General features: G+C 40.4%; 5 protein-coding genes across 5 annotated transcripts; all 5 read right to left on the reverse strand.

The window, feature by feature from the left end:
* Positions 1–8,677: 8,677 nt before the first annotated feature.
* On the reverse strand, positions 8,678–9,282 carry MELLADRAFT_74074 (uncharacterized protein; the record flags this gene model as incomplete). The annotated part of the gene is made up of 2 exons (XM_007405207.1): positions 8,678–9,066; positions 9,149–9,282. Coding segments are annotated over 2 exons (521 nt in total), but the record flags the coding sequence as incomplete, so codon positions are not given.
* A 408-nt stretch (positions 9,283–9,690) lies between these two features.
* On the reverse strand, positions 9,691–14,785 carry MELLADRAFT_46846 (uncharacterized protein; the record flags this gene model as incomplete). The annotated part of the gene is made up of 16 exons (XM_007405206.1): positions 9,691–9,854; positions 9,930–10,203; positions 10,299–10,535; positions 10,609–11,427; positions 11,500–11,664; positions 11,738–11,956; positions 12,025–12,434; positions 12,519–12,899; positions 13,006–13,274; positions 13,343–13,427; positions 13,511–13,628; positions 13,713–13,808; positions 13,877–14,059; positions 14,146–14,397; positions 14,468–14,560; positions 14,683–14,785. 16 exons carry the CDS (start codon positions 14,695–14,697, stop codon positions 9,691–9,693), a joined length of 3,780 nt encoding a protein of 1,259 aa, XP_007405268.1.
* A 404-nt stretch (positions 14,786–15,189) lies between these two features.
* Positions 15,190–15,932, reverse strand: MELLADRAFT_102451 (uncharacterized protein; the record flags this gene model as incomplete). The annotated part of the gene is made up of 3 exons (XM_007405205.1): positions 15,190–15,273; positions 15,547–15,703; positions 15,760–15,932. 3 exons carry the CDS (start codon positions 15,930–15,932, stop codon positions 15,190–15,192), a joined length of 414 nt encoding a protein of 137 aa, XP_007405267.1.
* Positions 15,933–20,788: 4,856 nt separating this feature from the next.
* On the reverse strand, positions 20,789–21,543 carry MELLADRAFT_123580 (uncharacterized protein; the record flags this gene model as incomplete). The annotated part of the gene is made up of 5 exons (XM_007405204.1): positions 20,789–20,814; positions 20,884–20,964; positions 21,054–21,161; positions 21,257–21,331; positions 21,432–21,543. The coding sequence occupies 5 exons, from the start codon at positions 21,541–21,543 to the stop codon at positions 20,789–20,791; spliced, it is 402 nt and encodes a 133-aa protein (XP_007405266.1).
* Positions 21,544–22,744: 1,201 nt separating this feature from the next.
* On the reverse strand, positions 22,745–23,497 carry MELLADRAFT_123778 (uncharacterized protein; the record flags this gene model as incomplete). The annotated part of the gene is made up of 5 exons (XM_007405203.1): positions 22,745–22,773; positions 22,841–22,903; positions 22,997–23,107; positions 23,210–23,266; positions 23,380–23,497. 5 exons carry the CDS (start codon positions 23,495–23,497, stop codon positions 22,745–22,747), a joined length of 378 nt encoding a protein of 125 aa, XP_007405265.1.
* Positions 23,498–24,420: the final 923 nt, after the last annotated feature.

Consider the following 24,420-nt stretch of genomic DNA (forward strand, 5'->3'; position numbering starts at 1 on the left):
ATCTTCTCGATATCCTTTTCCATATCTTGTTTCCTTATTTGTTCGCCGCTTCCGGCCTTTATCTTGTGCGCTCTTATCTTGTAGCCTAGAATGAGATTTCACTGCGAAAGTCTCGCCTATAAAAGGCGGACCTTTCTTCGCTGCAATTCAATCCCCAGCTTGCTCTCTACTGATTCACCGCACAGTGCCTTTTGCCTAATCACTTCCTTATAATCCTCGAATCCGCTATTCTCGCATTATAAGCCTTTACCCGAATTAGACTCTCGGTACTTCTGAACCCTAGTAGATTCACAGAAATATTTCTGCGATTTTTTTTCGTAGCATCCGTTTATTTTTTATCGTTATCTTTCCTCGCCTGATCAGCAGGAACCGTTGAAAGCTTATAGAAGCTTAGTATCGGAACCGTATCTTTCCGAAGGATCTGTTGGAACCGTTCTTTCCAAGGATCATTAATCGTTTTTTTTCCGTTGGAGTCATTCTCCAAGGACTATTATTATATCTCTTACACTCCGAATTTAGTGTAAGCCGTTTTTAAGACTATCTCTCTAATTTATATATATTCACGACCAAGTTCACTATACTGACACAGCTTTGCAAACCGTGTTGGGATAAGTATAGTCCGGAAGAACTTGCCGAAATCTTTTCGCGAAGAGTCTCCCCTAAAAATCAACATACTAGAGATCAGTCACTTATATCAGCGATGGACCCCGCAACCGCCACTTTAATTGCTCAACTTCAAGAGGAAGTCAACAGACTATCCCTCAACGCGTCTCAGCAAAATCAACAACCACCTCACACTCACACGGAGCGTGTCGAAACCATCCGTGTGGACTTACCCATCTTCAATGGTAAGAACGATCCCGAAATTTGGCTAACTAAAGTAGAAGCCATGCTTACCTCTCGAAAATACCCTTTAGAGCGTTGGACCAACACTATTGTTGGTTGCATGAAAGATGAGGCCGAAACCTGGTGGTATAACTTAGCCAAAGAATACGGCTATGAAGGCATGAGTTGGGAATTGTTTAAAAGTAAGCTACTGGAACATTATAACTATTCTTTTAAACAACTGGAAGCCCGACAAGCCATTGATAATCTCAAATTTCGAACCGCAGAGGAATATATTGAAAAGTTTAAACGCCTCAGTTTCAAGATTCCTAAAGAAAAACTTACGGACTGGGAAACTCAATATTTATTTATAAGGAACTTACCTCACGATCTCCAGAGGCGAGTCCTGTCTGAGAAAGGTGAGACTTTGGACGCCTTAGCTAAATCTCTCCGTGAAAATGAGAGGTTGTCTCGTTCAGTGTTCTCTAACAAGTCTCATTCTTCCCCATTACCATCTGATTCCCGTTGGCAAACCAACTCAAATTTCCGTAACCGTCAACCAAATCATTCTCACAACAATTTTCGAAATTCCTCAGCGACTCCCATGGATTTAGACGTCGCCGAGGTGAGTAAATCAAGATGTTATAATTGCAATAAGACCGGACATTTCTCGAAAGAATGTCGCGCTCCAAGGAAGAAAACTAATCAACCAAATTCCAATCATCGCACACAGAATAAATTCTCATTTAACTTAATGGAAGACTCCGATAGAATTGAAGATTCCGGAGAAGGAACTGTAGAAGTTGATCTACATTATCAAGAAGAAACTACTCAAATGGAACTGGACTTACATTATTTAGAAGGAACTCCCGAGATTGGATTTAACCCTCACTTTATCGACGAGAACAACATACCCGATAAACTCCTAGACCTAGTATTCAATACCCCCGACAATAGAACTCCTATGGAAAGACTCAAGAATAACTTAGAAGTTGATGAAGACGTCACTCACCTACACCCTGAAGCCATTGAATTCACGCCGGGTCTACGAGACCATTACACCCGACGCAACGTAAACCATACTAGAGGTCTTCTTGCTCAAGACGAGATGATGGCTGTCAAGAAATTATGGTGTGAAACTATGTCTGATGGAGACGAAGATCTCGAACACTTCCTTCACGAGATCGAAGATGTCTATTTGAATCCTGTCTCTTCCCATTACGAGACCGACATAGCCGCTTACTCAAATCAAAATGAAAGCTTAGATAGTCACATCACCACTAAGACAACCGAAAAGGACGCCTCTTCTTGCAGCTCTTCAGTCCTGCCTCCTTCTCTATGGGACGGAAAAGAACAAGTTTACATTCAAGAAGATTATCAGCTCAATGTAGATGAATTATTGGAGATCTTCGCCGGATATGGTGATAAAGAAAGTACCCCAGAACGTATTGTTATAGATCTTACTAAAGATGAAGAAGAACCTCAACCCTTGTTCGTAAAAGAAGTTGAGGACTTCATAGAAGAAACTCCTAGTTCAAGTCAGATCACTCTAGTTGACGCAACAGAAGACATCAAAGAAATTAGTATCGAAGAATGGAGAAAATCAGTCAGCAATGGTAAAAGAAAGTATGAACCTGATATTCTATTTCCACAAGAAGAAATAAGCCCACGAAAGAAATTTCCTCGTCGTGGTACTCCCTATCCTTACCTTCCATCGAATTCAACTTTGTCATTCAATTATCTCGAATTGAACCTCTCTGAAGGAGAAACTCAATTACCCCGATTTGAATTCTTAGCCGGTGGTCTCCGAGCCACCACAATTATCGACACTGGCGCCGGTACAATTTATATTAGCAAGAAATTCGCCAGGACCGCATGTCTTCAAGGAAGGATGAAGGTCGAAATCTGCCCAGCTCGACAAGTCAAAGTAGCTAATGGTCAAACTACGATCATCCGACACAAGGCTAAGTTTAGCCTCCGATGGGGCCAAGATTACCTCCAACACTGTGAAGCCCTCATCACTGATTTGCCCGGATTTGACCTTGTTCTTGGTCTACCGTGGTTAAGAAAAAATGAAGTTGTTCCCGATTACAAGACTCTCGGATGGAATTTTAAATACCATCACAAGGACATCAAGATCTTACCTCAAAACCATCCTGAAGGGAAACAACAGACCTTATTTATACTCGACGCAGAAGGAAGATCCTCCGAATCAATCCGAATGGAAGCAATAGCTAGAAAGTTTGTTCCAAATTGTTTCAAGGAATCAATATCAACTGACACCAAGCGTAAGTGGTCACACATAATCGACACTGGCGACGCCAAACCAGTAAAAGTTCATGGCAGACCTTATACGCCACCGGAACATCTCTTAATTGATAAATTTGTGAAAGAAGGACTCGAAGAAGGTATTATTCGTCCTTCTAACTCTCCCTGGTCTGCTCCGATAATTCTTGTAAAGAAAGCTAATGGAGAGACTTGTGTTTGTGTAGATTTCAGATCTCTCAATGCATTGACAAGAAAGAATTCGTATCCACTCCCTAGAATTGATGAAGCATATCAATTCCTCAAAGGCGCAATTTGGTTCACGTGCATAGATTTAAAAAGTGGGTTTTGGCAGGTTTCAATGGACCCATCTTCAATTGAAAAGACAGCCTTCGGGACCAAGAAAGGATCATATGAATTCTTGGTCATGCCATTTGGGCTGTGCAATGCGCCAGCAACCTTTCAATCTATGATGAATGATATACTGAGACCTGTTTTGGATAAATGTGCTTTGGTTTATCTAGACGATGTAGTGATCTATTCATCATCTTTCGAACAACACATCAAGGATGTGACAAAAGTTTTGCAACTTTTAGATGGTGTGAACCTTGTCTTATCACCAAAGAAGTGCAAATGGGCACATACTGATTTGATTTTTTTAGGACACAAAGTCAATGGTCAAGGTATTCAAGTTGACGACGAAAAAATCAAGAAAATACAAGAATGGCCTACCCCTACGAACATTACCGAAGTTCGTGGATTTCTTAATTTATCAACCTATTACAAGCGTTTTATCAAGGATTTTTCAAAAATTGCAACCCCACTGTACGCCTTGACGGAAGGCTCCCCGAAAAAGCGGGCTGCAATTTCGTGGGGGAAGGAGCATGATGCTGCCTTCAAATCCCTCAAGCATCATCTTGCCAACACCGCCCTCCTATCCCATCCAATTCCATTCAGACCTTTCGTTATTGATACTGACGCCTCCGGTTTCAACATTGGCGCCGTCTTGCAGCAAGATCCAAATTCAGAACTTATTGACTCCTCCTTCTCACTTGTCGAATACAACAAGAAGGCCAAGAACTCGACCCTTAGGCCCATTGCCTACGAATCTCGAAAGCTCTCGAAGACGGAGCAGAACTACTCAGCGCAGGAGCGTGAACTCCTGGCTATCGTACATGCATTGAAGAAATTCCGAGGATTCATCGAAGGATCCCCTATCCTCGTACGGACTGATCACGAGTCCCTCAAGCATTTCAAAACTCAACGCCACGTCAATTGAAGACTCGCAAGATTTGTGGACGAAATTGAATTCTTCAATGTTCTAATCATTTATCGACCCGGCTCTCAACAGCTCGCCGCCGATGCTCTCTCTCGACGCCCAAACACTGAAGCAGATGTTGATCCACCCGAAACCGCCGCTCCCTTATTCGTTACCAAACAGGAAACTTTAGACAGTTTCGACACTATCACCAAGTACCGCGACCAACTCCTTAAAGGCGTCGACCCCTCTCTCGTAGGATCTGGAAGATTCTCCATTCAAGATAATACCTTGATGATCCAGAACTTGGACAACGAAGACAAACTCCCAGTGCCTAGCAACCGCCGCGAAGCCGAAGAAATCATTAAAGGCATCCACACTGATTTAGGACATCGAAGCGTCAAGGATACATTAGACGCAGTCCAGAAAAGGCTTTGGTGCCCTGATATGACCAAAGTCGTGGAAGGTGTCATCGAAGTCTGCAACCCTTGCCAACTTTCCGCACCTCCAACCTCAAAACAAACCACCAGCCTCCGAGTCATAGAGCGTGGTGGACCTTTCAAGAAATGGGGAATGGACTTTGTAGGTCCTCTCCCTCAAACCGCAAACGGTTATCAATACCTAGTCACCGCCATTGATTATGGCACAGCTTGGGCTTGTGCGATCCCGCTCAAGAAGCAGTCTGCTAAAGCTGCAATCCAAATGGTAAAGAGTCTCATCTTACAGTTTGGACTTCCCGAAGAAATAACCACTGACAATGGCCCTGAATTCGACTCCTATGAATTCATTAACTTCTTAAAGGCCAATCTCATCCAACACAACCAAACCAGCCCTTACCACCCTCAATCCAATGGACTCGTCGAAAGATTCCATCAAACTTTAATCTCATCAGTTCGAAAACTTGTCTCGCCTGACTCTCAAAATCTCTGGGATGAAGTTCTCGAACAAGCCCTCTTTGGCTACCGTGTGTCCAAGAACGCGACATTAGGAAAATCTCCCTATTTCCTAGTCCACGGTATAGAACCACGCCTACCTCACAATCCTCGCTTCTTTGGTCCAGTACCTCCTATCTCAACTCAAGAAGCCGAATTAATCTACCGAAAACGCAACCTAGATTCAAAAGAACTCAACATAGCCCGACAGGAAGCTATCAACACCGCCAATGAGAAAGCTCAAAGACGTGCCGCTCAGTCTGAAGAGACTTATGTCGAACAAAACTTCAAAGAAGGCGATCTCGTCCTGAGAAGATTCGAAGACCGCCCAACCAAACTTCACCCTCGATGGGACGGACCCTTTGTCATCCAAGACATCCATCCAAATGGAAGTTGTGTGCTCATGACTTCTGGAGGACACTCTCTAATGTTACCAACCAACCAAGACCGCTTAAAACATTATAAAGGTCCCCCCAATAACTTTTTCTACGCGTCCGCCGATGTTAAAAGACGCGACAAATGGGCTCTGCAACGCAGAGGAATGTTAAGCTATAACAATTAAGAATTGTTTCTTTTCCTTTTTATTTCTTATATTTATTTTTCTCTCAATTGTTTTCTTATAACTAACTTGTAGTAGTATAATGGATATGTTTCAATTTATATTTTATTTGTTTTCCTTTATACTTCTTTCCAAATATTTCTCTTCTTGAATACGGTGCTTCGAACTGGAGAAGGGATGATGTGAAACCTCCGGATCCGTTTAACAAAGCCTCGCCGGATCCGGGTTTCCTGTAGTGGTGAACCATCAGATGGTTCACGCGACGCGCATGTTTTATTTACTTACTTCCATATATATTATATGGATATCTTCTCGATATCCTTTTCCATATCTTGTTTCCTTATTTGTTCGCCGCTTCCGGCCTTTATCTTGTGCGCTCTTATCTTGTAGCCTAGAATGAGATTTCACTGCGAAAGTCTCGCCTATAAAAGGCGGACCTTTCTTCGCTGCAATTCAATCCCCAGCTTGCTCTCTACTGATTCACCGCACAGTGCCTTTTGCCTAATCACTTCCTTATAATCCTCGAATCCGCTATTCTCGCATTATAAGCCTTTACCCGAATTAGACTCTCGGTACTTCTGAACCCTAGTAGATTCACAGTACCTACAAATTTGACTCTGTTGCCGAACGACGCCTAAGTAAACACTATCTTGTCCACATTTAAATATGGGAGATCAACAACCAAGGCAAGAGGGAGTCTGCTCAATATGTATGTCAAGTTTTTTGAATTGTAGGTTTAACATTATGAGTTCAAGTTCACCACATTCAAACTCAACAAAGTTCCTTGCTCCTTGGCATGCCTGTACGCTTACCTACACCTCTTATCAATTTACAGTTTATAAATAAGTTTATAAAAACTCAAATTAGAACCTACTCCTTCTTGGAGGGAGGTCTATTAATTTGGTTTCTTCATAAATGAACAAGATGAGTTTCAATTCTGAAAAGATTTGTAAATGCAAAAGGTATGTCCTATAGATCTTGGTAATCTGCTCACCAATCACAGCCAAGATGACATGTAAAAGGGGTTCAATTTAGATAATGACATCATTATATTTTATCATTTTGATTTCTTTTTTGGTAATCAAGAATGAGATCACTGTTTCCATGAGAAAGGAAGAAGATCATGCTAAACTTTTAGATGCTCTTGTGTTGGTGCAGTCATCATACACAGCCTACAAGTGTTATCTGACAAAAACTGTTTTACAAACTTGAGCCCAGACTTATACCTAGTCTGTGTGAATCTAAAGATACATAAGTTATATTTTGGTGTTCTGAATCTGAATGATAAGAGAGCTCAAAATAACTCACATGTTATTTCTATTGGCATCTTTTGCGCAAAATGTAACAGAAAAACAAGCCTTGATGGCCAAAGAAACAAATCCATCAAATTTGAGAGCAACACAAGTCAGGCTAACAACTTTTTCCCAAAAGGATTGGCGGATTTTGAGGATTTTGAAGGTGTAATTCATGTGATAACTTCTTGATTCCACTCCTGCCAGCTTTTAACTCGAGTTGAATGCTTGATCTTAGCCTTTCCAACCAAACAATGGCACAAGTTTGGTTAGACTCAACGCAACCAAGCAATTTCCCTGAGCAGGGAATAGCCAACATAGTACATACTTTTGGGCGCGCCTGCCTACTTTCTGAGTTTTCTGGGCGCCTTTTCGCCCGTTTGTTCACACGCGCCCCCAGCTTGAAACGCAACATAGAAATTGCAGAAATCAATTTGGGATCACAACACGATTTGCCGAGGATGAGGCCTGTCAAGTGTTATGCTCCGATAGAAAAATGAACGCGGAACTCGTGAAGATAGAATATAGTTGGACATTGGAGGAAAGAAATCTGGTACGGAAGCTTCAGGGTGTCAAATTTCAATGCGGCTCAGCGCGATGTCCTCAATGGCATTGGCAGATTAAAAATCAACCTGGTCCACCAGATGTACAAGCTGGTTCAGTAGGGTTCTGTACGTCGGCTCTTGGTGTGGCGTCTGACCAAATCTTCCAGCGGAGCATCATCTTTTGAGCTTTTGTCGGACGGTCCGGTATCAGCCGGAAGCTGTGGAGGGTCGCGACCGGGAAGGCTGATCACTTGAAGTAGCGCGCAGGAATAAAAATAGATGGATAGCTCATCTCAACGCGATGGCCTCCATGTTCCTCAATGTGACGTCACAGAGCATCAAAGGCAATCCCGATCAACCAACATGCAAACCAAATCCACAATCAAATTTTCCACAATCAGAGACATTTGTAGTACTGATAAAATGACTAAGAACAAAAACTCAAGATATCCAAAAAAACACTTTGACTACGTATGTATATGAGTCAACTAATACAAAAACCAAACAAATCCAAAAACACTCTCAATTATCTACAAATAGATCAACACGTCTCACAAGATATTCACTTATAAGAGCCTCATTATAAAAACAAAAAAACAAAAACACAGATGATATGGAAAAAACACTGAAAATATTCTGATTAAACGCATGTTTGTTTGTGATTATTCAATCATCTTCATCCATTTGAAAATCACTTTCAGCTTCAGATTCATTGGTTCCACTATCAACTTCTGCCACATTATATTTAATAGGTGCACGAGCTCTATGAATTGAAACAAAAGATACAAATCAATAAATTCCTCTCCAAAACCCAAAATGTCTTACTCTTGAATACAATCAAAACTTACCTTGCTGGACGTTTCGCAGGTTCTTCAACGGTCGACCCAGCTGAATTCGGTTTCTTTGGTTTCTTCTTCATGATCAAATCATCTGAAGATTCATCATTATCGAGTGCGATCTCTTTGCCTTTTTTGGTAGCTGTAACCTTTTTCTTATTCTTTGGTATATCCACATCTTCATCGTCATCTGATAAGATCTTTTTAGCCTTCTTAACATTTGTCGCCACTTTCTTCTTCACCGCTGGTTTGTCATCATCTGATCCATCAGATTCAGAACCCGTATCCAAATCAAGAGCAGCAATTTCTGAATCAACCGAATCTTCGTCATCGACGATTGCTTTAGGTTTCTTCTTAGCTACTGTCTTCTTTGGTGCAGGTACCGCCTTTTTCTTGGAACTAATCACTTTTACTTCATCACTATCACTATCACTTAAGTCTTTAGTTTTAGTTGATTTCTTCGCAGGTATAGGTGCCTTACTACTTGATTTGATTGTAAAATCATCTTCACTTTCTGATGGTCCATCACTCTCTGGCTCTTTGTTAGCTGGAGCCTAGATAAATTTGACACATGATTGCATCTTTGAATTAGTTTGTTGTTTCAGGTGACTGTCATAAGATATATCAAGAGCAAACCTTTTTAGCTCTTTTCGGCGCTGGAGCCTTCGATGACCCTTGCGCTGCTTTATTGCCTCCTAAATCCTTCGTGTCATCATCATCATCATCATCCTCGCCAGCTTCTTGCGACCCACGTTTGGCTCCGCGAGAACCTGAAACCTTTCTCACAGCCGCTGGTTTACTCTGAGCAGTTGTTGAACTTTCCGCCAGTGGGTCCGAAGCTTTCGGTTTAAAATCAAGCTTAGTCTGTCCACTTTCTGCTTTGGCTTTGGTGGCCGGTTTCTTAGCTACGGCTGCCTTAGGCTTGTAAATCTCTTCACCATCGCTATCCAATTCTTTTGCCTGGAGTAAAATTAATGAAAACATCAGACTGTGTCACTTTCTACTTAGTGAGATTTCAAATTTACTTTAGCTTTAGCTTTAGCAGCAGCCGTAGGAGGCTTAAAACCCATGGGCTTCACACGCTTCACGCTAGTACGACGTTGTAAATCGCTTGCTTGCATGATATTCTGGATTTGCAAAAAAGACGGAAACATCAGACCGACTGGTACATAGGAAATTCACGGGAAATCTAAACTTACGGTCCATTCTGCCTCAAATGCATCAAGATCAACATGCCATAGATCCTTAGCAGTTTTACCTAATAAGATTTGGAGGTCTTTCTCTTTCTCATCTCGTTCAGCCAATAGTTTAGCAACCTGTTCAGCAGTAAGTCTCGAGATGGCTGAAGCAGTATTGAACACAATCAATAAACGAACCCAAAAGAACTCTTTGCAGAGGTAGAAAAACATGACCTCACCCATGCTCAAAAGATAATCATAATCCCCAGCTGATTCGACTTCGTCATGTTCTTCTTCCTCTTGATCATCTTCACCAACTTGATCGGGATCACCTGCAGTCTTAGGTTTAGGTTTACGAGGAAATGGTCTAAAATCAAGTTTACGTAAATCGATTACTACTTCTGCTTTCTTTCGATTATTGATGATTAGTTTCTTTTCAATAATCATTAAAACAAATCTTGCTTGATTTGATAATCTTTCATATGTAGTCGTCAAATCTTGAACCAAAAATTCCTATATATACATTCAAGTTATCAAAGCCCTCAATTCAGTTTCAACTTTCAAAGCATTTTCTTGAATGAAAAAGAAGTTGAAAATATGCGACAAACCTTTCGCTTTTGATAATATTCAAGTCGAATGTCATAAAAATCTTCCAAAATTTCTTCAGGTGTACTATACTTTTTGATTTTTCCAAACGAATCAAAACAAACCATATTGGTAGTAGACACATTGCCAGTTAACTTGAACACTTTTTCTAGACCATCTTTTTTGATGGCTTCTTTGCCTTTATCAGTTAATTGAATTATAAAATGAACTGTGGTTTCTGTATGATATTCACGATAATCCTATCGATTTTTACTCTCATCAGATCTTAAGATAATATAATATTGATAGCAGACAAGAAGATTGAAATATTACCTTGACCAATGCGGGCACCTTGTCCGTCGAAGTGATCCAAGCTTCCAGCAGTTCTTTATAAGTCAAATTCCAAACTCTAATCGGTAATTCAGTAATCTCCACCGTATCTTCATCAGGTTGATTCCATTCTCCAGTAACCTTGAATTTACCAGGTGCTTCAGGTGTGATATGACCTGTAAACCCACGAAACCAAGGATAAATCGGTTCTAATGGTTCATCTGATAACTTTCTTCTCAAGTTTTCAACGATATCCATCGGATTATAATTCGGTATATCTGAACTCCATCCTGTCCCAATTCCACTTGATCCATTTACTAGGACCATCGGTAAGACAGGTACATACCATTCAGGTTCGATTTGAGCTCCATCATCATTTAAATAATTCAAAACGTGATCGTCTTGAGGTGGGAAGATCGCTCTAGTAATCTTTTCAATATTGGTAAAGATATACCTTGCAGAGGCTGCATCTTTACCACCATTTGCCCGTGTACCAAATTGTCCATTAGGTGAAAGTACGTTGATGTTGTTGCTTCCGACAAAGTTTTGTGCGAGTGCGACAATCGTTTGTGTAAGACTTTGTTCTCCGTGATGATAGGCTGAATGTTCGGCACAGTAACCTCCCAATTGAGCTACTTTGATCTCCGCTTTCAATTTCCTTTTGAAGCAAGCAAACAGAACTTTTCTTTGACCCGGTTTAAAGCCGTCAACCATCGATGGTATCGATCGGATATTGTCAGCCATAGAGAACAGAATCAATTCTTTGTTGATGAATTCGGTGTAGCTAATTTGGGAGACGTTGTGATCCAAGTGTGTACCGGGCTGGATGAGCAACAGGTGTTTTAGTCAGTCCTGCTTGGCCTACTAAGGTCTCTTTGGCATACTAAAACTGACCTCAAATCCGCGTAACCATTCCTTACGGTTATCAGCTTTTTTCTTGTTGAAAGCCATGTCAATAAGGTCCCGATCAGTAGGTTGAGTGGGAGCAAATTTAATTCTATGAGATGACATCTTGCTAAAATACTTCTTAGCATCCTTCGCATCACTGGTACCCAATCCCTATACACGTACATAACCAAATCAGTTCACCTTGACCTGCCAGAAATTGATAAAAAGCATTGAAGACGCTTACTTTGTAGTATTTACTCTTCCATTCCCTTCCTCCATTATTCTCTTCTTTCCATCTTTCAAACTCTGGCATAGTAAAGAATGATAATTCTTGTTTCTTACGGGTCACTTTAACAATAGGAGTGATAAATTCAACCAGAAACCCAGGAATTTCTAATAGTGATGGGAAAAAGTAATCAAGAAAGTTGATAATCAAGCCTTTGATGTGAGATCCATCGTGATCCTATCAAATCAAACACTCATCAGTAAACATACCAAAAAGAATGGTACAATCCAACATGGTGTAAATACCTGATCCGTCATGATCATCAAACTCCCATATCGCAAGGACTCTCGACTGGTATATTTCTTGCCTTGTTGAAGTCCCATGATCTTCTTAATATGTTGAATCTCAGCATTCGCCAACAATTGAGTTCCGCTAGCTTCTCGAACGTTTAATAATTTTCCACGAAGTGGGAAAACACCATAATTATCACGTCCAATGACTGTTAACCCAGCAACAGCCAATGATTTGGCTGAATCTCCTTCCGTTAAAATTAAAGTACACTCTGCCGCTTTCTTCGTCCCCGCGTTATTGGCATCCTCTAGTTTGACAATTCCGGTGATACGAGATCGCTTGGACCCGTCCGTCTTCTTCAATGCCACTTCTTCCTTCAATTTCGCAAAGTCTACCACGCTATCAATCACACCGGATTTCATCACTTCACAAAACAAAACAAAATCAATAACAGTTTCTCTGAAGGCTTCAAGGACAAAAAGCCGATGCTCAAAAAGAAGTGACATACCTTTCTTGAAAAACTCATCTGACATCACACATTTACTCCCGAATTTACTAACTCCAAGTGTCATATTTTCCTTAGTTTGACTATCAAATGCCGGATTCTCAACTAAACAATTTACAAAGACCCATAAATGGTTTCTAACTTGAAAAGGTTTAAGTTTAACTTTAGCTTTATGTTTATTAGCAGCTTCTGTGATTTTTTCTACAAGTTGTTTCACCACATGATCGACATGTGTACCTCCTTTGGTAGTTGCAATCGAGTTACAAAATGAGATTTGTTGAAATTGTCCATCGGAAGGTGTGAAGGCCACTTCCCATCTTTTACCACATTCTTCATATAAGATTGTGGCTTTGGGAGGACCGGCTCCTGGTGATCCTGGAATTTCTTCTTCCTTTACACCGCCCTTGACAGCCTATTGTTGGTACGGTCAAAAGGATGAGCAAACTAAATCCTGGTTCAATCAGAGTGAAGGCATTGAGTTCCATGAGACTTACTTCATTGATGCCATTAGTATACATTTCAACATATTTCTTGAATGTAGTCACTTTCAACCGCTCATCATTCAACCAGACCTTGACATTCTTCAATGTACCAGCCATATCATACACACGTTTACTCAGCAAAGCTTCCATATCACCTGCGAGACCATTTTCAGCTGGTAAATTAAATTTTACAAGATCTGGCTTGAACGAGATCTTAGTGTATTGGTCTCCCTTCTTGTTTTCTGTAATTTTCGGCTTTTCTTTGACCGACATATTGCTATAGGAAATAATGTCGATCGGTTAGTGATCAATTTTTACAAAACCTAGGTTGAGATCAAGACTCACTTTCGAAAAGTTTGTTTATACTTCTTACATGTAGTTGCTTCCGCAGTTTCCACAATGAACTCGGTCGAATAAATATTTGCCAATTCTAGCGTAGTTCAAAGGGACGATGACAGATTCGGTTGGATTTGCGAAATGGGCGAAACGCTAAAAGAACAGAAATGACTCAACTAGCTCCATATCCATTTCTTCCACCAGTTGTTTTTTTCTCGTCGTCATCAAAATTACTACCCGCTAAAAGGTGTCCGAAGATCAATTCTGGAATGTAGCATCCTTCAGTTTCGTGAATCTTGGAGAAAAAAAGCATATAACTTGTCAGCTAGCTGACTCAAAGCAATAGAATCAGCCAAACACGTCAAAAAAGTAAACCTACCTCAATTGGAATTCCTTTTCCGTTATTCATCACTGATATTAGATTCTTTTCAGGATCAATAGTAACTTTCAAGGTGTCCATTTTATCATCACGTTGCTAAAATCAATCCCAACTTTAAGCTCTCTTGCTCTATCTAATGAAGACTACTCTAAGAACTCTCTTACCTTGTTATCCGCAGCATTCACCAAGATCTCGTCCACAATCTTATATAAACCAGGTACGAAGGAAATCTCTTTGTTGGCCATTGCTTTTTTCTCTTTATCATAAACCCACATATATTGTCGTATCGCTTCAACACTTCCTATATACGTATCCGGTCTTTTGAGTACATGCTCTAGTTGAGTCAACTAATTCGAAACCGAAAGATATCCAAATGGTCAAGACATTATTCAGCATCAAATCAAAAACAGATGAGCAGAAATCTAATTCTAACCTTTTGATAAGTTTGACTGGCTGACTTCTTAGAAGGTGCAGGGCCACTTGTAGAGGATTTAGCTGGTAATGGAGCCACAACATCATCCTCTTCACTCCGCCCCGCATCGTCATCGGAGTGCAGCGTATTCTCATCTCTAGACTGCAGTACATCTTTCTTCTTCGGTTTAGCTGTCGTAGCCTTGGTGGTTGTAGCTTTAGTTGTCTTTGCAGGCTTTGTAGTAGCTGTAGTAGTTTTGGGTTTGGCAGGGGCCTAAACATTCAAATTGGATCAAGATTAAGCAAAGATCGAAAACGTTGTATGGTAGTTGAGAATGACTTACTTTAGCTTTCGGTTTGGCTTTGGCTTTCGATTTTGGCGCGTCCATTTCAAAGTCAGAACCTGATGCTACATCAGGCATATCGAAGTCTTCTTCCTGTTTTTGTTAATATCGGTTGCAGGAGTGAGGAAAACGGTGTGTCAATATATTGACCAAATCCGATATCACGCGTCTTTTGACCTTGAAAGGTGAGTGAGTCAAGCAGGATAGCTGTTTACCTCATCGGAAGACATTTTCGATGTTAGGACGCGTTGATCGTATGCGGATTGATAAAATCTTGGTTGTCAAATAAAAGAAAAGGAATTTAGTTGAAGTTGGTCGTAAGTTGTGATTTGGTGGATTCATCAAAGGAAAATGAAAACTTGACCTTTCAATCGAGACTCACGTGAAACAGCTGTTTAAATGCAGTTCATCAACGTGAAACAGTGTTTCGGCAAAACACCCTTTCCACAACGTTGAACTCATGTTCGAGCCTCGAGGTCAACCAGCAGCTTGCTTTGAGGCTTCCTAATCCTTGATACCAAAGTAACTGTTCAACTTATCAAGAGTGAGTTTTTTACTCCTTTCCACATGTTGATCTTTACTTTTTGATCTATAAAAACATTTCTTTTGCTGTCTACAATGTTTGGTACATGTCTTGATCATTTCTATTGTCATTCTATGGAACTTTTTTCCCGTTGGTGTTAGTTCAAATTACGGTTTCTTATTGTGAATCTTAGTACTACCTAATTCTCTTTGGCTTTCCTTTTTTGTCCCCCCTTCTTTGGTCTTTGGGGAGGCTCTACCATCTGTGCCAGAATTTCACAAGTCTAAATGAAAATAAAAAGGAAAAGAAGCGGCAAATAAGTGATGAGGGTGTATGAAAGTGATAGTCACAGTCTTGACATTTTTGTATTTGAAAACAACATCAATACATCAATTGTGTGTTGATGAGTGGAGAGTCAAGGTAAAATGACTGTTAACGCATGTAAGAATGTGAGGTACAAATCATTTCGAAAAGATTCATCACGATTTCCTTCTACACTATGTGCAGAATAATAGTGATACCGTTACGAGATCCCCCAGTGTTTCTTGTGGTCTACTTCACCAACGTGCAATGGCCACAATCTACAAAAATACCAATCGTCTTCAGTTAAATAAGCTTCGTGATCAGTGGGAAACTGTTTGGCTGACACATTTGGGGTGCATTCACAATGCTCGTAGGGCACGCAAACCCCAGGTGACCAGTAGGGGCACAAACTAGAGAATTCCACATCCACAAACGCAAACAATAAAAATTGAGTGAAAAACTTTACAAGGAACGGATAGCTAAAGATCCAGAATCCTGACCATAATATCGCTGGGCTGCGTCGTAATTATATTCTATACACTGTTGATCACTCCAGGGTCCGCGGTTTGGGGTGCCGGTATACAACGGCCAACAATCTCGCATCTGAGTCCATTGATGATCTGATATTAGAAAACACATGAGGTTAGTTCCGTTAATAAGCTTTACGGTGTCATTTTTATCAAGTGGGATAAAGATCGGTTTGCAGATACCTACCACCGTTCCAACAGGTATTATGATGGCATATATAATGTTGTTCAAGTCCGTTTATATCTTTTGTCCAGCACTCTGTCAATGTGAGTGATCACAAAGCAAATCCGTGTCAGTCGTGGGTGTAGATCATACCGGAGTTAAAATGGAAGTGAAGATTGAAATGTGGTTCCCGAATCCCATACATACTTGCTCGATTTTGTCCCCTGATAATTTGAAATTCTACGGTACATTGAATTTTTTGCAGCGTCGCTTTGATGCACAGGAACAATAAAATGAGGGTGACCTTCGGAAATAAGTGGAGCATCTTTGGTGAAGCTCGACACGAGGATGAGCAACAATTGAAGTATTAAAAATTGTTCCACTTTGGAATGGGTGTGATTTGATCAAGAGAAGATGACTACAACAAAGAAGGGAGGAAGAGAATAGCAGACTATAACAGATACATGAGGGCGCACACCATGCGAAAAAGCGGCAGCCGACGTAGCGCCACCGGCGTTCAACCGGCAACGACGGGCTTTCGGGAGAACATGGTACTGCCAATTTATCGCCTACTCCTTTCACTTACATCACCCACCCCCCGTGAAAGCGGTGTCATCATGCCGCTCCATGCTGTAGGGCTCACCGGTGGTAGGGCTCACAGCGCTGCTGAAAGCTCTGTGCCACATTACCCTTGTTGACACTGGACAGTAATGTCAAACCTCACGTAACAGGGCCCCTTGCCAACTTGTACCCCTTCCTACCACTTCCCAATTGTTACGTGTCATGCACACTACCAGCACTACCACCCATCTAGTCCTGCTTTCTGACTTCAATCCCCAATGTAGCCTGCCATTGTCCTACACAATATCCCAAGCTACTTTATTTGGTGCGGCTGGCATCATCTGTCCTGGATTTCTTGAGGAAGACAAGGATAAGTGGACCCCCCTCAAATACATCCTCAAATATCCTCACTTGTGGTGTTGATGTGAATAGTCTGGTTCCTTCTTTTGTTGTCTTTCTATATCCTTGTTCTGAAAACCTTGCTAACCAGTCCTTGGAATCCCTATGTCTGAGACTATGTAGTGCGGCATCCAGCCTAGTACACAATCAGCTGTAGCAAAAAATGACTTGAAAATCAGGTGAATTAGTTTTTGACACTAGATTTCAATGGTATTAACAACAATGGTTGGTGCATGTCTGAGTCAGAGAGGGCCATACATATGATGATCAATTAGGGGGATTCCCAGCCCATCATTTTTTCTATGTTTTGCAATGTATTAATATTATGTAACTGTGTTTTTTCAAACACAGTTGGAAACAGCTTGTTCTTTCTTTGCAATGTGAGGTGTGCCAGGCCAGCCCCCCATGTGAACCAAGAGAGCAGTCAAAAGTAAATGATGCTTGTTCATTGCTTGCTCACTGGACAATTGGTTCTTTCAAGTGTTTTCATTTTATCAGAGACTTTGGCGGCCAGGATGGCAGAACCAAACAGATCACAAAGTTTAAGTGTCAAGTGCAGCTCAGGATAGAGCTGAGAGAGGTTGTCAATGAATTTGGAGAGCAGCATCTTGAAATAATTTTTGAGGTTGTGAGGTATGAAACCTGCAGAGTGTGAAGTTGGCTCCAACTTGTGATGGTGTTATCAGGCAGTATATGTCCAGAAAGGGTGGCACCAGGTGAAAAGGTTTCACCTGATGTGTTGTGGGTATGTCATATGGTTGAGCACAAGAGACTCAGGTCGCGTAAGCCATACATTCATGGGATATAACTGACTGGCAGTGTCAGTGCCAATACCAGCGGCTGGCTGCCAGTCATCTCCCAAAGGCCTCTACTTGCGGCACAATTGAGGCTGTTCAGGATTTCTGGTACTTTTTGCAGGTTTGAATTCAAGATACAAACTATGGCTCTGTGTAGCATTGGCAAGAGCATAGCCCATATCCCCCCTCTGCAAGACCTTTGTATTTTTTTGTTTTGTGTTCACAACTCTTGTTCAGTAGATACCTGTCATATCTCAAATGACGTGGTGGGTGGGGCGCAATTGGCCTGCCCCAGGGGAAGGCCTTTTGGGCCTGATTTTAGGGTTGGTGTGCCCATATTTGAGAGCAAACAAAGGGTTGCGCAAATCACAAAGCCGCTTTGCTTGCGCAAGCAACAAAGTATGCACAGGGCCACAGTCAGTCTGTAATTTGCTACTAAACATACACCTGATTACAATGGGACTGTCCTCCCACAAATATGTATCTCACACTTATTGTCTAACCCTAAACCTCACCCTAATTCCTAACCTAAATTGTGTGCCCAAACCAACCACCAATTCCAATCATACTGCTGCTACTGATGACCAACAATGGGCTGTCGCTTTGTGTTGTGAGTAATGTGTGTTATGCACAACACAAAATCTGTGTTTTTCAACTCATCAGCCGCAAAGCACTGGCAAAGTTGCACCACTTGCTGTTGTGTTTTGCATTCACTGCTGTTGCGGACAACACACTTAGGAACCTTATAATATACACAAATGAATCAAATTTGAAACAAAGAAAAGAGAAAAGAGTATCAAAGTATTTTTATACAAGAAAAAAATAGAAATCAATAGAAAATGTGTTTTTTCAAGTCTAAAGAGTATTCAAGTATTGAAGTATAAGAAAATTAGTTATCAAAGTGTTTGAGTAAAAAAAATTATCAAAGTATAAGTATAAGAAAAATTATGTGTTAAGGTATCAAAATTGTTGAAATCATGATACTATTTGGTTTTCTTATTTTGTCTACCGTCAAAAGCCTAAGGACAACTGAATTGAGATCACCGCATCCGCCAGAGAGGTTCTTGACGTCAAGAACATCACCCACTACAAAGGGGCCCCTTTGTAGTACATTAAAATCTTGACATCAAGACCTTTTCTGGCGGATGCAGTGGATCCTTGAATTCCAAGTAACAAAACATGAGGATCCACCATTCCAGTGGGGCATACCCTGTTACCCCGCTGCATTGCTGACAATGGTGCCGCACCACATTGCAATGGTAGAAAATATTGATCCAAAGGATATCAGACAATGGTCTGAACCAATGTGTTGCCCTATCTTTCTTCAATGTATGTGTTGCTTTGTGTTGCCCAACTTTGCTTGCTGAGAGCAAAGCAGTGGCCCGATGGTGTGTCAGTGATGACTCACAAGATCCAGATCCTTGATTTGAAGATCTTGACAAAATTCAAGAGTTTGAAAATGAAATTCATGGCAAAGATGAAGTGGATCAGGGAGAAGGACAAGAGAATTATACCGGATTTAGTATATAGATACTATTTTTGATTTAAAATTATTCAATATTTGAGTTGAAGCAGAACAACCTGATACTATTGTTTCAGATGAGGCGTCTGAGACTAAGGATTGGGACAAGGATATCCTTTTTGATAATCTTGCCTATTGGCTGTTGATGAAATGCTTCCTTTGATCATTCAAAGCAGTAATATGAAATATGAAACATGCCATTTTTGATGTTCTATAGGGTGCGTTCACTTAAGGAATTTCGGACCAGTGATCACATTCTGTAAATTTTTTAATGCAAAAACGTAACATGCCCCACCAGATAGACATTTTAAATTTTGCAGAATGTGATTTCTCACCAGAATTTGGTTAAGTGAACGCGCCCTAAGGCCGCGTTCACTTAGGCCGGATTTCCAGAAAGCGCATTCTAGGTGACCGCTTTTCTACATGTAGAAAAGCGATTTTTGTAAAAAAACAAAATTTCACGTTTCATGACAAAAGAGGTCATGAAGCGTTTGATTAAAGGTGAAATTAAGGACGATTTTTTTGTTTGTTGATCCCCAGACAAACCCTTCGATCTGAAAAATCCCACTACATAAACCAATCATACATCCTCACTTTTGCAAATTGTTGATGCTCAATCCTTTCTTTCAATCCTTTCTCGAATCAAACTCAATCAGGTCTTTGTACCAGCATTATCTTCGACTAATCACAGCTGAAGTTTGATTGATCGAGAAAGATGCTTTGACGTCTATCAAAAAGACTGAACTGGAACTCAGTTTGAGTGAGAAACAGTGTTTAGCTAAATCATCTTATGACAGTAAAGCTCAAATGGCTATTTGCCTCACTTCCAAACGAAAATTAGATCAGGTTCCTGTGCTTGTATAAAGGTGACTTGGGTTGAGAATGAGATCAAGTGAGGATGAATCGAAGACGTTTTTTGAGGAGAGTGGTGGATGACGGATTTTGAGAGCTGTGTACGATGAATGGGGACTCGGGAAATATCTGAGGGGTCCTGTACAGTGGAAGGTACATTGTGAGATTTCAGGATAAGTTCACAAATGAAATGATAGGTGGGAAAAGTTGAGGCAGAATGCGATTTCGAGAGCAAAAAATGTGATATTATCGAATTCTTGAAAAGTGCCAAAAAAAGACTTTTTTCAAGCATTCTGTGATTTCAAGAATGCTTGTAAATAAGAAATCAAACGCATTTCACAGAATGCGATTTATCAACATTCAAGAAAGCGCTTTTTCGTGAAAAAGCGCTTAAGTGAACGCGCCCTAAGTGTTTTTTACTTTTTTTTGCTTTGTGCCAGTGGGGGGGTGATTTAACGCCTCAGCGGCCCTACTTTAGGCGCGCCTTTGGAGAGTTCAAACCCCGCGCCTGGCCTGCCCCAGACTCAACATCCGTGCTCACCACGCGACTCTCGACAAATATAGATCACAAGGAACAAATCAGGGAATAATGTCAATAGATTCATCGCAATTTCCTTCCATATCACTTGTAGAACGACACAAGATACCCGAGTGATTTCGGTGTGATCTATGTATTACTTCAACTTGCAATTGCCACATTCTAAAAAGAGATAAATTTTAGTCAGTTAAGTATATATGCCTTTATGATGGGTGGCGAAACTCGACTGACGCGTTTGAGGTATATTATCGTCGGTAAGAGGGCACTTATAAATAAGTCTTGGTCCATTCTTGGCATGACGAACTTGACAAGCTGTAGAATTCCACATTCACACACATAACCCAAACATTTCAATGATGAAACTTATGAAGAATGGATAGTTAATGATCCAGAAGACTGACTATATTGACCCGCTGCTGTGTCGAGCTCGTATTCTATACACTTTTGAGTTCCATCAAGCAAGATCCCGGCGGCATCAATACAAAGATTCATCGGAGTCCATTGAAAACCTAGTATCAAAAATGCACAAGATACATACCGACTAATCAGCTTTACAGTGCGATTTCACATCAAGGGGGATGATGATCGGTTTTTGGATACTTACCATAAAGACCATTGAAACAGCTTGAATAATGACACTCATACTTTCCTGGTGAGTTTGCCGGGTGCGCCCAGCACTCTTTTGAAACAAGGGATCACAACACATCTCCGCGTTAGCCGTGGTTGTAGATCATACTGTAGTTAAAGTGCCAAAGTAGATTGAAATGGGATTTCCATACCTGCTTTATTGTTTCCCTCGACTTTAAGCTTTATGTCACAAGTAATTCTTTCCTGCATTGTCGCCTTGATACCCATGGAAAATAGAAGGAGGAAGGTCTTGAAGTGAAGCATTTTTTGGTAAAGCTAGAAACGAAGATGATCACCCTTGGAAGTATCAAAATTGACACCAGTTTCAGATGGATGGGATTTGATCAAGAGAAGATGACAAGCGGAGCATCCACAGTGGGCTCCATATTTTGCGGGTTCTGAATTGACCGTATCAGTCTTTTTCACATTACAAAAGGTAGATGAAATGGTGGCGTTTTGTTTACTGATTGTACAATTTTGGCGGCAACTGGCGGAACCGTAGGTGTACAAATGTATATAACCACGGAATTCGAGGCTCCACCTGGCTCCACCCTTCCATATGGTTAACACATGGCAAATACAGAGCAACCTATCAGAGTGTATTTGTTTTATGCGTATTTTGCAAAGGTGGTCTTTGCCAATTGTTAGAGAAAGCTTTATCGTGAGTTACTCAGATAGAGGGAGCTCCTCACTCATGGAGTGGTTGCGAAAAAGGGCAGAATCGTAAAACAAGATCATTGAATAGCTTGTATTTACAAGCTTGTTTATGATTAATTCATGGACACACCTATATTCGATAGATAATCTTGATTGACAATAATTTTGAAAAAGTCTTTTTTCTCTAACATCAACACACATATTCCTAACTTTGTTCAACATTTAAAAGATGAGATATCAAATTATCAATGAACAAACAAAAAGGAAAAAAGTGGTAGACCCTTTTATGTCAAAATGAAGACAAAGGATTCAAAAGGGATAGTTTCAGAGATGAAGTCATGACAAAAAAACTTGTCTTCTTAACCAGGATCAGCTGCTCAAGAACAACAAAAACAACATCATCAGTAAGCATGCATACGTTATACATTTCTCATAGATGCTTCAGATTATGTGCTAAATGGAAACATGATAAAGTAGCTCTTGATTCTCTCAGTTCCATTTCAAGGTTTCTTGGGTTTTTACTGATCTTTCATGAGGAGCTATCCAATCTGTATGTACAAGCTTTCCCACAAATTCATAATGAGAATCAAAACTAAAAGAATTGGAAAATAAGAGATACGATGATTTCTGTAATCAGAAACCAAGATCAATATTTTAAAATCTGTATCAGTAAAGTGAATCTTTGAGAAAAGAATCAATCTTGATTAAATATAAATGATGAGGAAAAAATCAAGTGATAATTGAAATATCATGGTTTTTCTTTTTCTTTTAAGAATCAAGTACGAGATGCCCAATTTTTTTTTCTGTGTTATCTAGTTTTCACACAATTGCCACATTCTAAAAAGAGATAAATCAACTTCAGTTAAATAACTTTTTTTTGATAAGTATGAAAAGAGTGACGAACGCATCTTGGATATATTATTCTTCAAAGGGCATACATAAGTCTTATGACGATGAACTTTACAAACTAAAGAGTTCCAAACACATACGCAAACAAATATCAATCTTGAACGTCAGAACTTATGGGGAATGGATAAGTTAAAAATCAAAATCTACTCACAATAACGAGCCGAGATTGTGTCGAAATGATATTCCACACACTGTTGATCACTAAAGCTTTGGTCGGGTGAATCTTGTAACTGGCAACCAGTCATCGGAGTCCATTGAAAGTCTACATCATCACAGAATGAATAAGATACACATGTCCACTAATCAGCTTGACGGTGTGGGATCGTAAACAAGATTAAGAATCATCGGTTTGTGAATTACTTACTACCGTTGTGACAGCTTGCATAATTGCATTCAAAATGATCTGATTCCCCCCAGCACTCTTTTATGTAATGAGTGATAACAGAAACAAATCTACGTCAGTCGAGGGTTTAGATCAATCATCATTCTGGTAGTTAAGATTGAGGGAAAGATTGAAATGGGATGGTACCGTACCTGCTTTACTGTTTCCCTCGACTGCAAAATATACAGTACAGTCTCCCTGGAGCTGGATTGTCTCCTTGATGAACAGGGGGAAGAGGAGGATGGCGATCTTAGGAAAGAAGTGAAGCATTTTTGGTAAAATGACACCGAGTCAAACGTCAATCGAACTATTGTGTCTTTATACCAGTTTGGAATGGGTGCGATTTGATAGATTGAGAATCTTCCTGCCAGCATGTGAAGAAGCGGAAGGCATAGGAAGGCCAAGCTTAAGTAAGCCCCTCACGAGCGGCGTTCGCCTCGCCCTCGAGAAGGCGTACTACTAGCGCCAATGGCGTCGGGTAAACTTGAGTTCCTGAGGAGCGAGGGCCTTGGTGACAATTGGGGGCTTTTTGCATGGTATGATCGTAGCACCGGCGGATCGTAGATAGGATTTGTAGGCCGTGACATAAGATTGGCGGCCAAAAATGAATGATTCTTTCATGAGCGGAAGTTTCTAAATTTTACTCAAACTTAACAATCCTCACTGACACAAGGAGCGAGGAAGTTTGATTTTGTTTACAAAGTTTTTCCATTTTATTGGGACATACTTACAATTCTTTATAAATAGAGGATGCATACCAGACTTTCATAATTTTCAATAATTTGACAATCAAAAATCAAAGAAGTGATCAAATATAAGAGATTGTAATGAGGATATATGAAAGTATATATATATATGTGTGTAGATAATCCTCCTTATTTTTTTTTCTAGTTGATAACAAGATAAATATTTCAAGGTGATCTTTTATTTCAAATAAATCTCCACTCTAAAATCAGTGAATTAGTCAACCTGCAAAACAAAAAATCACTCTTGAAAGAGATGAATGATGATTGAGAAATAATCAAGGAATCTTATGATCTAAATCCAGACCAAGCCGTCCGTCAAGGTTTTGAAAGAACCGAGTTTGAATAGCAGTCCCGTTACTGAAACCACAAGTGCCACCAAGCGCACAATATCTCACTCATACCTCATACCTCATACCATGCACACGTAATAACTCACTAAATATGATA

This window comes from Melampsora larici-populina, assembly GCF_000204055.1.
Source record: "Melampsora larici-populina 98AG31 unplaced genomic scaffold MELLAscaffold_3, whole genome shotgun sequence".
Classification (NCBI taxonomy): domain Eukaryota; kingdom Fungi; phylum Basidiomycota; class Pucciniomycetes; order Pucciniales; family Melampsoraceae; genus Melampsora; species Melampsora laricis-populina.